Below are 14183 nucleotides of genomic sequence, written 5' to 3' on the forward strand. Positions count from 1 at the left end.
AAATCGAGACTCATCAGACCAGGCAACATTTTTCCAGTCTTCAACTGTCCAATTTTGGTGAGCTCGTGCAAATTGTAGCCTCTTTTTCCTATTTGTAGTGGAGATGAGTGGTACCCGGTGGGGTCTTCTGCTGTTGTAGCCCATCCGCCTCAAGGTTGTGCGTGTTGTGGCTTCACAAATGCTTTGCTGCATACCTCGGTTGTAACGAGTGGTTATTTCAGTCAAAGTTGCTCTTCTATCAGCTTGAATCAGTCGGCCCATTCTCCTCTGACCTCTAGCATCAACAAGGCATTTTCGCCCACAGGACTGCCGCATAATGGATGTTTTTCCCTTTGCACACCATTCTTTGTAAACCCTAGAAATGGTTGTGCGTGAAAATCCCAGTAACTGAGCAGATTGTGAAATACTCAGACCGGCCCGTCTGGCACCAACAACCATGCCACGCTCAAAATTGCTTAAATCACCTTTCTTTCCCATTCTGACATTCAGTTTGGAGTTCAGGAGATTGTCTTGACCAGGACCACACCCCTAAATGCATTGAAGCAACTGCCATGTGATTGGTTGTTTAGATAATTGCATTAATGAGAAATTGAACAGGTGTTCCTAATAATCCTTTAGGTGAGTGTATTAATATCAGGTAGAACAGAAAACCTGCACTTCAGGTACTACTCTGCTGTTCATGAGTAAAACTTTAAACTCTATCAATGGCTAAGCTGTGAAACTAAAAAAAAACAGTGTGCTATGGAATAATAACAAAAATATCACTTGCAAATAAATCAACAAATAAGACATAAGGCTAGGAATCAATGGGAAAACAATGGAGACTTGAACCACAAATTATATGCACATATGCAGTACAATTTGTTTCTTGTAGGGCTACTTGGCCAAGTTTGGACCAATTATGTTACCACAGAATAATATTTTAAGTCCCTGGATTTCAATGTAGTCATAAAAGCGGCCTATTAACACAGCTACGTACTGGTGTTGAGAACAAGCAGAACCAAAGAGCTGCGGTTTTATAGCTAGGAATCAGCTACGTTCCACAGTATTAAAGAAGTTATTTAAAACATTTAAACTGGTCTGTGGACGGACCCCCAGTGGTCGAGGTACCCGCCTCCACTCACTCGTCAGATGGCCAGCTGCTGACTGAGGAACAGCGGCGACTGACAATGAATAGCAGGATATGTAGGCAGATGCCGTCTTCTGCGTGGGCATTTCGAAATTCCCGTGGAAAGAATGAGAATTTTTCGGGCATGAAGTCATAAAGCAGCCCGGACAGGGACCACGATACCCCTGAAAGTAACGTGGTACAGTAAGGAGCCTGAGTGCATCTATACCTTACTGGTGTAGACACTCATTTAGAAGGTACAAGGAGCAAAACCCAGTAACCATTACATACAGATGTATGTGTCTGATGTTCCACCCTTAAGTTCTACTGAATTCTGTTTTTATAATGCCTTTAAACATTTTTAGTGTGTCAGCTTGGAGAAGGACTTTCTTTGTTTAAAAAAAAAAAAAAAAGTTTGTGAATCTGTTTCCATATCTTTTGTTTTGGTATGTTACATACTTTTTCCACCATCAAACAGAGGGGGAAATGGTTACTGGATGTAAAAGACAGGAAGTTGAAATGGAGATTTCAGCACGTTTATAGGCTGCTGTGTTTATGCTTCTGAATGGCACCGAGCAGGAAGGCTGACGGCAATGTCCCACGAAGCAAAGCGACCCCCCCCCCCCCCGTGTGTAGGCTTCTGAGAAATGTGCCCAAGTTGGTGAAAACAATACATTCATTAATATATTTAATTACATTTCTTAAGAAACAAATCTCAGTAAGGCCTACTGAACCCTAACCTGATTCAGAATACAATTTTCACATGTCCTTGTTCTGAGATTTCAGTACACATACTGAACATTTTTTCTCCTGATGCCAAATGTGTAGAGCTGACTTTGAAAGAGCAGATCTCAGATTAAAGTACCCTGCATATTACCAAGCACACAGTGCAGCTGCAGGAAGACATTACGCACATGTTGTCTGTCCCAAGCTTCAAGCACAAACGCATCGGAGAGCTGATAAACGACACATCTGGGGCCTCTATCACAAAGCTGGATGTCTAACACAGCCAGATAACTTGCTGGATTTAAGGTAGTCTGGACTAAACGTAAGTGGATGAAGATAAAGTCAATTTAAACTGGGACACCTTAAATCTGACAGGCCAGGCAAGAAACCCTGCTTCATAATACAGCCCGGTGAAATATCGTAAATAACACAACATATAAGCACTTTGTTTTTTCACGAAAAGCTATACGGTGCTGAATGACAGCTGAGGCTAAGGTGCGGCCTATTCAGATATATTTTTGAAAGCGTACAGGCACTGTCATCCTACAGATGATTTATTAATGAGGGCTGCCAGAAAATTCTCACTGACACTGCAGGATTGATAGTTGCGTGGCTAGGATTGAAAGTCTGAGGCAGAACATCAGACATTCTCCTTAAAGCCGTCAAAATGGAGTGAGCTGAATGTAACATGAAGTGTGCATTATCCCCTTCACACTGATCAGCCATAACATTAAACCCACTGGCAGATGATGTGAACAACATTGATTATCTCATTATAATGGCATCTGTCAAGGGTGCCATTATATATTAGGCAAGTGCAACTCACAGGACTTAAAGGATCTGCTGCCAATGTTATGGTGCAAAAATACCACAGGACGCCTTCAGAGGTCTTGTGGAATCTGTGCTTCGATGGTCTTTGCTGTTTTGGTGGCACGAGGGGGTCCTACACAATTTTAGGCAGGTGGTTTTAATGTTGTGGCTGATCGTTGTATGTAAAAATGTTTAAAATTAAACTGAAGGAACAAAAAAATTATATAGCTTCCTGTAACTATCACAGCAATGATTTATGCTATGTATTAGTCTTTGCTAATTACACAGGCTTTAATTACTCATTAAATATTGGTTCCATTTATTAATAATAATAATAATAATAGTAAGACACTTTATTGATTCCCATGAGGAAATTCCCCTTTCTCTTACCCCATCTTGCTCTCCATGACACACACAAGCCTGGCAGTGAAGGGCAGCCACCTGCAGAAGGGCCCAAGGAGCTGGGGGTTAAGGGCCCAGCTCAAGGGCCCACAGACATGTGACTGTTCTGCCAAAGCTGGGCTCGATCCAGCAACCACAGAGTTTATGATTTGTAAAATCATTCAGTGAGGTGGAGTGGACCCCGCTCAACCCATTTCTTCAGCTATTCCAAGCACAAGTAACGGGAAGCTGCAAGTTCCCGGGTCATGCCGACTCCACGTGGCCAAGACAGGAAGCCCATCGAGCCGCATCAAAGGCTCCATCTGGACCAGCGGCTCCACCTCTGTGCTCGCCGGGTCTCTGCAGATTGCGGCAGGACCACCAAACAGAGCAAAAATCCTTCCTGAACACTTTCCTCTGCGAGGCTCTGTTGCCGAGCGCCGGCAGAACAACATCCACATGGTGGGGTCGCTCTGCATCACTGGGGACCTGGCCAAGGTGGGAGACTGGGAGGGGGGATGGTGGGGCCTTCAGCTGGGGGCATGGCAGGGCAGCACAGTGCCGGTGGGGTCCAATCTACCCCCGCATGCCGGTGACACTGCTGCTGTAGATCCAAAGAGCATCCAACCCTCTACTAGGAGCCAGAGGTAACGTCAGCTTACGGATGTGATCAAGAGCTGAAGTGCTTCATAATGCTATTAATGCTTCATTAACGCTTTATTAATGCTTTATTAATGCTTCATTAACGCTTTATTAATGCTTCATTAACGCTTTATTAATGCTTCATTAACGCTTTATTAATGCTTTATTAACTCTTTGCGTTTATACTATTATGATTTAACTATGGCTTTTAACTTCGGCATCCAATGGCATTTTTCATGCCTGGGCGTACAGACACAAGATGCCATCGCTTGTTTCGTGGACGTTCGCAAAACTCTCAACTCTAGCGACTGGCTATAGATGAAACCATGTTGATTCTCTGCTGCATACAATGAGCAGAGTTCTGTAAAGCATGTACACACTGCAATTAGCCACATCCTAAGCTGTATCAAAAGGCGTATGAAATTCTGTGTTGAGAGTGAGTGCCTTTTTCCACATTTAAGGAGTTTATGTTATTGGGATGACATAAATATGTATTACGAAATGCAAATATCTGGCATGAAACAATATCTGGGCCTAAAACAAACACACTTTACATTTCACAATATGTTATAATTAGTTACAAGAAAGATAAACATTTGAATGGTTTAATTTAACATTTTACAGAAAAAAAAGTAAAAAGTGAGACTCAATAATTCTTTTTAAATTATAGATTTGGATGCAAGGTTTTGTGCAATATTACATCACAGTAAACTTTAAAATGTCATGTGTGTTTCCACTCTCCATCTGACGAGTGAAGCACTGAAGCAAGCGAGTATGCATACGGCAGAGTTCAGCGATTTATCGGCTGACCATATTGGCTAACGATCCTGAGCATCCCAGCTTCTATATCCATAAATAGCACCAGTCACTTCCTCTCCTCCCACTCGGCAAGTTTTAAGGAGTATGTGCAGCAGGAAACTAATTCTGAGATTCCCACTGCTCAGGTTTCTTTACATACCTCCACAAGGTGTAGCAGAACCACGGACACCCACAAAGATAACACTTTTCCACAGGTTTTTTTTTTTTTTTTGGGAATCCCTTACAGATGGGCTTACGAAAAAGGGCGGGGCAACAGTTCACATGTGGGTGGAGCTTCAGATGATGTAATGCTGGTGGGAGTGGCTACTTGGTTTCACTCTCGGGTTTCATGCTAAAGGGTTCCAGCCGCTCGCCCTCTGGTAGCAGGTTATTGAGCTTCTCCATGAGAGGCAGCGTCTGGTCGATGCCCATCTGGATGCGTCGCAGGATCATGGACATCTCGTTGACCTTCTGGATCTGCTCTGCGTACTTGGCGTAGCGCTTCTGTCGCTCCTGCATGATGCTGAAGAGCGTCTCCACCGAGAGGTCCATCTGACCCGCCCACAGAGAGACACGCCCATTACTGACGTGACGGTCATAAGCTGTGGCCGATACCTACAGCCAATAACCCGTCATTAATAACAACAATGATGTGTGTGACTAACTCCTTAATTACACTGATGTGCATATGATGACATTTACACCCATTCCAGTGCAAAGGAAGACCTGGAAACTGAGCACCTGAAGGCATCAAACATGAAACTCCAGCTTTTCGATACATATATCTGCTCCTTGCCTCTGGCACTCACTGACGTGTTTATGACCGGTATGTGTAGATCTGGACTATCCTCAAGCATGACACTATATATACAGCTCTGGGAAAAAACATGAGAACACAGCAAAATTTTTAGTTTCATGTCTCAATTTATGGGGCTGTGTCTGTGTTAAACAAACATAACAACTGAAGCCTGGCTCTTCCCTGCTTCTCATTAATGAAGAGCTTCTTCCTTGCTTTATGGGTCTTCAGTCCTGCTTCGAGGAGCCTGATACAAACTGTCCTAGCAGTGCATTTCACACTTGCAGTTAATGTTTCCCATTCTTTTTGAAGGTCACTTGACGTCATCCTCAGATTCATGAGGCACTACTGGATAAGTTGACGGTCGTTTCCACCCTCTTCCTGGCTGGTTTCTGGCTATTGCCAGTGTCTCCCGCTTCACCTTCTTCTTGTGTACGGCTGTCTTAGAAACTTTGAGCCTGTGAGCAACCTGCCTCTCAGCGTAGCCTTCAGCCAGCAGAACCAGGATTAAACCAGGATATCAAAAATATGAAGTGGTTTCTTATTTTCTTTCCAGAGCTGTGTATATCAAGATCAGTAAAGTACATCTACCCCCCCCCACCCCCCACATCCACCCATGCGACTTTCTGTCTGTGTTTCAGATTCACTGTCTAAGAATGTTCAGCTAAGATCTCCATAAAAACCCATCCTGCATTGTTAACAGATTTATTAATATCCTCTGTCATTCACGCATCTTGAGATCAGGCTGTCCTGCCAAACTCCTCTCTCCAAGGACCTATCGGGGGGAGGCAGCCTCATAGACACACTTCACACAGCTTACACAAATGTAATAGTGTGCCAACATAATCACATTAAGCGTGATTAAAATCAACGCTTATTTCATCTCAAGCGTAGCTATCAGCAGTTTTTTCCCTAAAAAATAAATATATCTTGCTCTGTTTTTGTTTAACTGGTACCACTCAGTAGCTGATCTAACCCATAAGTGCCCCCCTTTACCACGCAGTGCCAGCTGGCTAGAGGTGAAGACCAGCACAATCGCCCAGCTGCTTGTTGGCACCTTGGCTCTTTAACACACCCTGTGCTCGGCTCCGCCCACAGCCCCGGGGGTGTCGGCTAAACGACACGTCACTGTGAAATGAGGGTTCAGTCATCGAACCAACCTGCCACAACACCCCTGGGGTGCAGACGCCGCGTTACTTCCACATTAAACCTTGACCACCACTGTAGGATGATCGGCACCATTCCCGCCTCCCTCATTAATCAAACCTGCCTCTTTTCATTTGCGGGCATCCTGACATCACTTAAGAGCAGCTGCAGAGTTTCTGATACCACTGGGTTTCGGGTGCATGTGGATAGGCAGCCACCCTCTACCTCTTTGATGCGCTTGACCAGGGCGTTCTGGTCGAAGCTGACGGCCTCGGCGCACTGGTGCAAGTGCTCCTGATAGCGCAGGCACAGCTGCAGCACCTGCAGGGAGTCCAGCTTCTCCAGGCGGCCACTGCTGGGGGATGTCTGGCCGCTCAGGACACCTGGAAGAGGAGAGGGATGTACAACTACTGGTCACGTGTGCTGCAGCAGCCACAGGCCGTCTCTCGCTCATACACGCGGGAGCACAGCCACAGGCCGTCTCTCGCTCATACACGCGGGAGCACAGGCACAGGCCGTCTCTCGCTCATACACGCGGGAGCACAGGCACAGGCCGTCTCTCGCTCATACACGCGGGACCACAGCCACAGGCCGTCTCTCGCTCAAACACGCGGGACCACAGCCACAGGCCGTCTCTCGCTCATACACGCGGGACCACAGCCACAGGCCGTCTCTCGCTCATACACGCGGGAGCACAGGCCGTCTCTCGCTCATACACGCGGGAGCACAGGCCGTCTCTCGCTCATACACGCGGGAGCACAGGCCGTCTCTCGCTCATACACGCGGGAGCACAGCCACAGGCCGTCTCTCGCTCATACACGCGGGAGCACAGCCACAGGCCGTCTCTCGCTCATACACGCGGGAGCACAGCCACAGGCCGTCTCTCGCTCATACACGCGGGAGCACAGCCACAGGCCGTCTCTCGCTCATACACGCGGGAGCACAGGCACAGGCCATCTCTCGCTCATACACACAGGAGCACAGGCAGTCTCTCGCTCATACACACAGCAGCACAGGCAGTCTTTCACTAATACACGTCTCTCACTCATACACGCGGAAGCACAGGCCGTCTCACTCATACACACGGGAGCACAGGTATAGGCCATCTCTCACTCATACAAGCAGGAGCAAAGTCGCAGGCCACCTCTCAGTCATACACTCGGGAGCACAGTCACATTTGATAGTTGCAGTGTGGCTTAATGAAAACGAAGACTTCTGAAAAGACTGTAAAACCACCCTGATTGGTCCTTACTCATCATGTGGCCCATGCCTGATTGGGTTCCACTAGATACAGGGTGTAACATTGTGTAGGGTGAACAATCAGGCAAACAGATATCAGAGGACAACTATTAACTATATGTTCAGGGCTTGAACAGCATTCGTGCTTTCAGTGGCGCTTTCCCTGTTGCTGACCTGTATGCAACTAAATAGCATCTTTCACAGTGCAACAGAAACTAACTTACCGGTGACTGTGACGATGCATGAATGCCTAATGAAGGCTAACAGCTACATCACATACGTTTTCACTCCTTTGAGTGTGTATGGAAATACTCTCATAAACAATGTGAAAATGCCTGTGTGGGTGCATATCATTTTCCTATGAAAACATAGCAGTGTGGACATTTATGCATATGCAATTGAAATTGACAGCTAATTTTTAAGTTTAAGCTGAATAATGAGTCTGTCTTAAGTGGAGAATAATTCTGTGTATTGAAGATATGGTGTTACAAAACATACAGATATCAGTGGACAATTAATGTTCAGGGCCTTGGTTGTGCAATTTCATTTTAATTTCTGCAGTAACAACGCCCTCTTGTGGTTGCAATTTCACATGGAAATGACACGAGTTACAGCTCACGCATCAAAGTACCGCATATTTAGAACTGTATGTATTGATTCAGGTTTTATAAAGGTCAGGCACACAATATCAAAAATAAATGCACATTCAAAATGTAGCAACAGTATTAAGCAATCTTTACAGATTATTTTATAGCTTTTGCTGCTATGCAGAAGAAACTTTCCTTATCTTATAGTACACCAGAGGTGGGCATTTCAGGTCCAGAGAGTACAAACCCAGGCCAAGATTTTGTTTCAACCAACCAGATGAGTATAAAGAGTCACAGTCACAGAGTACGCAACTGGTTGGTTGAAACAAAATCTTGGTCTGGATTTGTACTCTCTGGACCTGAAATCTCCACCTCTGCAGTACACAATCAAATGGCGTCCACTGGGAAAGTAAACAGCAGACTTTACAAGACTTTGTTAAGGAATGTGAAGTTTAAGTATGTATGCACGTGTTTGCTTGTGGGTACCTTTAAGCAGGGGCTGGAACGTGGGAATTTCTTGTAGTTTAATGACATCGGGGTCGTTGTGGATGTTGCGTAATGACTGCGTTCCTTGGGCCACCACCACGATGTCATCCATTTTTGCCCTCTGCTTCGCAGGCGAGGCGACCGCTGACAATTCAGAGAAGTCCGTTACTTACCAGTGTAAACTCTCCCAGCATAAATCGAGCCAGCAACAATTAGTGATCAGACGCTTTGTGCTACCTGTAGGGTTGAAATCGGAGTGTTTGTGCTCCGCATCTCCACTCTGCTCTGCTCCCATTTAGGACGGCGGACTGTAGGCAATCTTCCTAAAACCAGACAAATTACGTATCAATAGAGTATATGAGTACGACACACTAGGGCACAAACTTTCAGAAAATAAGTAATATCGGCTGGTTCACAGCTAAAAATTTAATGGAAACACTCCTGATTTCAGTTACCTTAAGCAACGTCGTAGCTTACAATCATCGCCATATCAATGACATTAAAAAGCATGACTATTTAAACGTTACGAAATAAAGTTGTCTGACAGAGACAGAACTACAGAACCCTACCTCAGAATTTCCTCTTCTCCGACTCTTGACAATGGAATTTTACCGATACACTTGATGCAGTTAATTACCAGCCGCCATCTAGACGAAGCCGACAGCCCTTACTCCACCTTAAATTGCTTTTCAACTATGTTGCACTAGTGGCATTGGCTCTAGAGTTACAACCAAATTCGTTTTTCCTTAGCTGTTAAGCAGCGTCTTCATTAATCCCGTATTGCATGATCAGGGAATACGGTGAACGATACTAACAGCTGGACAAACACTTTACTAACCAAAACACATGCAGCGGAAACGTCAACGGAAGTGTCAACTTCCGGGTTAGAGAACCGGAAGTGCATCACTGAATGGCTACAACAAAAGTGTTTGCGAAAAACGGCGGGGGGAGACTGTATGCGAGCAGCTCTCCGCCAATATATCCACCGTAAATCGGCTTTAAGTTCTATACGAATCCACACTTTTGCACAAAAGAACGCTTTTTGCGTATAGTGCAGGGTGCGCCTTATCTATGCTTGCTAGCCGCCACCTCTACATGGTACTGAGGAGCTCAGTACCATAGATTCAATACCCGGAATCGCTTAGCAGAAGACTGCAATGTGCACTTCTGAGAAACTAACAGCGGGCAGCGTTAATATATAACTGGGATCAGTTGAACGAGAAAGGACATTAGACATTTTAAAATTTTAATGCTGCAAACCTCTTGATTGTACTTCAAACTGATTAATCATGAACAGCATTCATTTATTATAAAAATCAACATTTTATTAGTTACAACAGCTTATAATAGTTATTGAATGGGCTGTACAGATTTTTTTATACATTGATTTACATGTAAAGCAATTAATTTACAAAAAAAGGTAGAGTTAGTGGAAAATGATATAACTAACCAAATGTTGGTCATCTTGAACACACCCTTGCAAAAGCACCATTCAATTCAATGAGATGAGACCAATTTAAGCTGACCAAAGACCTTCTCCCAACATTTATGCTATTATTCGAAATTTGACATCTCCAGCAGCATGGAACCAAAAGTGCTTTTACCAAATCCCCTTGCTTACAGAGTTTGAGGCACAGAAGTACAATTGTATTTTCAGTAAGCTTCCTTCAGAAGGACAAGAAAAAAAAATATTATAGACTGATACCATTTGTCTGGGTACTAGGTGTACCCAACAATAATTGACCACCAAATTTTAGGTACCAGCAGATAAGTGAGATGCAAATAAACACGACCTAATTCGGGTTTGTGTATAATTCCTGTTGCATGTTAGCATTCATAAACTATTTTCCTTTTGGTTACCACATGCTCACACTCCCACAAGTCGACGGCGCTACACTGTAGTTAAATTCATAGAACCGAGGCTCATCTCATCTTAAATTTTGAAATCGAAGCGGCTGTAAGCAAAATGCCAGTGTCAAAATAGCCAACATTCATCTTTTTTTATGAAATACATAGATTAAAAACACCTACATAATACACAGTAATATGAACACCGTAGCATAAACGCAAGGAGCTCATTTGGGGGAAAAAAATCTTGAAAAATACTAGCAAACAAAACCGTATAACACGCCATACCAACAAGAAGCAGATGTACCGTAAAGTGCAACAAGCATGAGATAGTAACGCTGGTTTAGCGCTGTGGCATGTGGGGTTACGCTGAAGCCCTTGTAGCAGACAAAGGAATGTCCGGAATAATGTCGATCATCTGGAGATCTGCTGAGCAGGACCGACCCTGTGAGACGTGGTCTCTCTCATAATCACATGGAGCCAATACATTTATGATATGCCCCAAAAATAGTTCAAAGGACTAACTTATACAGGGGTCTAATTCAAACAACCAGAAGGACTTATTAAATCAAAATGGGGAAAGCACTCATTTACTTACGCATGTAAAAATTTTGGGTGGGGAGGATTTAATAAAATACAATTTCAGTAACATGCTTAAGATGTGACATTTCTAAATTTGGAAAAGGTGGTTCAATGTACCGATTAAACTCTGTCAAAATCAGATAAAATCTAGGTGAAATGTTATGGCGAGGCACATCTGCAAAAAAAACAAAGTTTACCAAGGGTAGCTCAGATTGTCTAGAACGTTATGCTGGTAAAGACAGATCCTTAGGCAAAAAGCTATGGAATAAACATTTGAATGATTCACTGAACTGTCACTTGCCTGCAAGAAAATGAGATGACTGCGATGCACCGTTTCCCAGTAAAGCCCTTTGCGACTATATAGCAGACAGAACTTGTGTCCAAATGCCTCCATATAACAAGCAGTATTTTGAAACGTACTTTTCAGGACAAAAAACTACCGACCAGAAACATTAAGAACATAAGCCACAGAATCCAGCACTCCTGTTCGTCAGTATTACGCACAGATAGTCGCCAATAAGCAGGTCGCCAAATCCATGGTGCATGCATTCAATTGTCAGTTTGAAATAAATCACACAGGAGAAAAAAAGTAAAGTTTTTGGAAAATGTGACTATGGAAAGCTAACAGGAAAGTTCGGTTGCTGTAAACAAAGACAGCGCTACATGAAGCGAAAGCATGTGGACTGCCCATCTCTAGTACTCAAATTGGACAAAGACTATTCCCTGAAAGAGACCTGTGAACGCTGAAATGCAGGAATTAAATGGAATGAATGCATGTCAAAGGCTACATTCCCATTTTTTGGCAACCCCAACCAAGCTTACAGATTTAGATACGAGACACATTTTTGGGGGGCAGAGGGTGATCGGTCATAAACACGTCTTTGTAAAAATTATTTGGCTCTCGAGTCAAACTGAAAGTAAATGATCAAATGAATGATGTACAAAAATATTGCTCAAGGAGGTGAGTTATTTCGCAAGGTAAAAACAGGTACCTGGATAAATATGTCAGTCTCAGATTGTCTCCATACATTTGCAATAGAAAAATAAAACGAGGTTTCGTAGACTGTAAGAATGTACAAGGAGAAGTACCGCAAGGATAAAATGGGATAGATTTACAGAAAACTAACCATACATTTCTTATAGCTTATAAATATATCTACACGTTGTACAAAAATATCGAAAACATTTTGTGGGCACTGGATTTAAAGTTAAGACAAATTTTTTCCGTAAAACTCGTCAGGCACGAAAACTTGTCCTTGTTCGGGCAACAAAAAAAAAATTCTGCGCTGGGAGAGTGGAGGAAAAACGCAGGGGCTGTAAGAGACCGGCTATTTCAAACAGACCAGTTCACAGCAGCTCTATGGCATATACAAACGGTGGAGGCGAAGAAACACACAAAAATAAAATTGCTTCGTAATGTGTGGAGTTCATCTTTGATCTCCGGATCGGCCGCGGGGTCGGTGATGTCCTGCGGGAGGCGTTCCCTCTTGGAGCGGCTGCGGGAGGGAGCAGCCGCCGTCATACGTACCACCTTGTTCCACGAGCCCAGGTGTCCCGACACTCGACACCAAATCGCAAATACGGGCAAAGTTCTCCCAGACAACGAGGGTTTCAGTTGTAAGACATCGGTGTAAAGAGGCCTCGAGGGAGCGGGTCCGGGAGCGCGCCCGAGCGGCGGCGCGGTGGGGAGCCAGCGGACCTTATTGCTTCTGCGGCTCACCTTCTCCCGCAAAGCTCACCGGAGCAGCTCGCGGAATCTCCTCTTAGTATTCCAGTCGGAGGAATCAAGCCTTGCAGAACATATCACTTAAAAATAATTCCAAAGCAAAGAGAGGTATAATGCTTAAGTCCTTGTCTTTTTTTTCCTTCCTGCGTCTGTATCGTCGTGCAAAAAGCAGCAGCAACGGACGATTTCGGCGCTCGCCCACGATGGGGCTGCTGGCTGGCTGGCTGGCTGGCTACGCGGTCGGGCTACAAAAACACCCGATCGGACCCCCACACACCCCACCCCAACCCAAAAAAATATTTGGCATCAGTTGAGTATCACCATATCCCTTTCCGAATGCTTTATTTCCTCTAGTTTAATGGGAAGGTGGCGTTTTATCTCCCGGTTTAAGGCAATTCATTTAATTTATGGTGATTTAATAAAAACTTTAAAATGTACAGATTTCTCTTTTCAATACAAACTTCAATGGCACAACCAGTAGTTGGTGTATAGAAAATATATAAATATTTCTCTTTACTGTACAAAGTTTTCCAGCTCCACTGTACCCCAAGCCCCTTATACCCAGGACACTGTACAAAATTCCCATGCCCTCCCCCCCTTGATCATAAGTCCTTTCAACTCAGTATACACAATTGCTATTTACACAGAGGGCGGGCCCAAGGGAAGTGGGCGGGGCACTGGGTGGAGCTCAAGAGGAGTCCGTGCAGGGGGAAGGAGGTGGGGGGTACAGGTGGTGGGAGTAGCTGCGCTCCGTGTAAGGGGAGGGGGGACAGCTTTCGCAGTTCTCCTCAGCGGACAGGTACTGGCTGCGGGGAGTGGGCGGTGGCGGGAAGGGCTCCGAGTCGTAGTTGAGGTCGCTGGTGTAGCCCTTTGCCACGGGGACGACGCGGCGCCCTGGGGTGTAGTCGCTGTCACACACGTCCGTGCTGCAGGGCGTGGTGGGCGGGGCAAAATGGCGGTAGCTGTAGGGCCTATAGCTGTGGGGACGACACATCGTTAAACGTGGAGGGAAGGCCGGCAAGCCACGCCCCAAGAGGCCTGGGATTACAGGGCCGTTTGCCTACCCTTCAGAATCACGCGGGACAATAAATCTGACACTGCCACTATTCACAGACACACAAACTGTGTTAGAAGCTCGTAGACCTTTTAAAGTCTGCTTTTCATCTCCTTAGGAGGATGAGAGCCAAGGTCTGGGGGTCTGAGCGCCAGACACTGTAGTGATATGGCAGTACCCAGCTGTGCGAGTCACTTTGCGTTAGCGAAACTAAAAAAAACCCACACGCATACAGACACAAGCAGCAGGAGGAG

The 14183-nt window shown here is 44.9% G+C and overlaps 2 protein-coding genes across 3 annotated transcripts in view; both read right to left on the reverse strand.

Annotated features, from left to right (window-relative positions):
• Positions 1 to 3752: 3752 nt before the first annotated feature.
• Positions 3753 to 9595, reverse strand: borcs5 (BLOC-1 related complex subunit 5). 2 transcript variants are annotated; one of them, XM_023815215.2, is made up of 5 exons: positions 9289 to 9595; positions 8957 to 9038; positions 8720 to 8863; positions 6633 to 6790; positions 3753 to 5017 (listed from the first exon to the last, which is right to left on the reverse strand). In XM_023815215.2, exons 2-5 carry the CDS (start codon positions 9012 to 9014, stop codon positions 4790 to 4792), a joined length of 588 nt encoding a protein of 195 aa, XP_023670983.1. In that variant the 5' UTR covers positions 9015 to 9038; positions 9289 to 9595; the 3' UTR covers positions 3753 to 4789. The 2 variants fall into 2 exon arrangements, with proteins under 2 accessions (XP_023670983.1, XP_023670982.1); XM_023815214.2 differs by having other exon boundaries at positions 8957 to 9042.
• A 427-nt stretch (positions 9596 to 10022) lies between these two features.
• The window catches only part of LOC111845669 (low-density lipoprotein receptor-related protein 6), a 44091-nt gene continuing 39930 nt past the window's right edge, over positions 10023 to 14183 (reverse strand). Inside the window, exon 23 of the mRNA XM_072710209.1 lies at positions 10023 to 13852. Coding sequence (XP_072566310.1) covers positions 13564 to 13852 — 289 coding nt within the window. The 3' untranslated portion in view covers positions 10023 to 13563. The remainder of the gene's footprint in view (positions 13853 to 14183) is intronic.

This window comes from Paramormyrops kingsleyae, chromosome 3 (assembly GCF_048594095.1).
Source record: "Paramormyrops kingsleyae isolate MSU_618 chromosome 3, PKINGS_0.4, whole genome shotgun sequence".
NCBI lineage: Eukaryota > Metazoa > Chordata > Actinopteri > Osteoglossiformes > Mormyridae > Paramormyrops > Paramormyrops kingsleyae.

Coding starts and splice junctions, on each gene's coding strand:
- borcs5 (XM_023815215.2), bottom strand. CDS start 9,014: ATGGGAGCAGAGCAGAGTGGAGATGCGGAGCACAAACACTCCGATTTC. Junction 8,864..8,956: donor CTCCGATTTCAACCCTACAG/GTAGCACAAAGC, acceptor CTGAATTGTCAG/CGGTCGCCTCGCCTGCGAAG. Junction 5,018..6,632: donor TGGTCAAGCGCATCAAAGAG/GTAGAGGGTGGC, acceptor TGGGCGGGTCAG/ATGGACCTCTCGGTGGAGAC.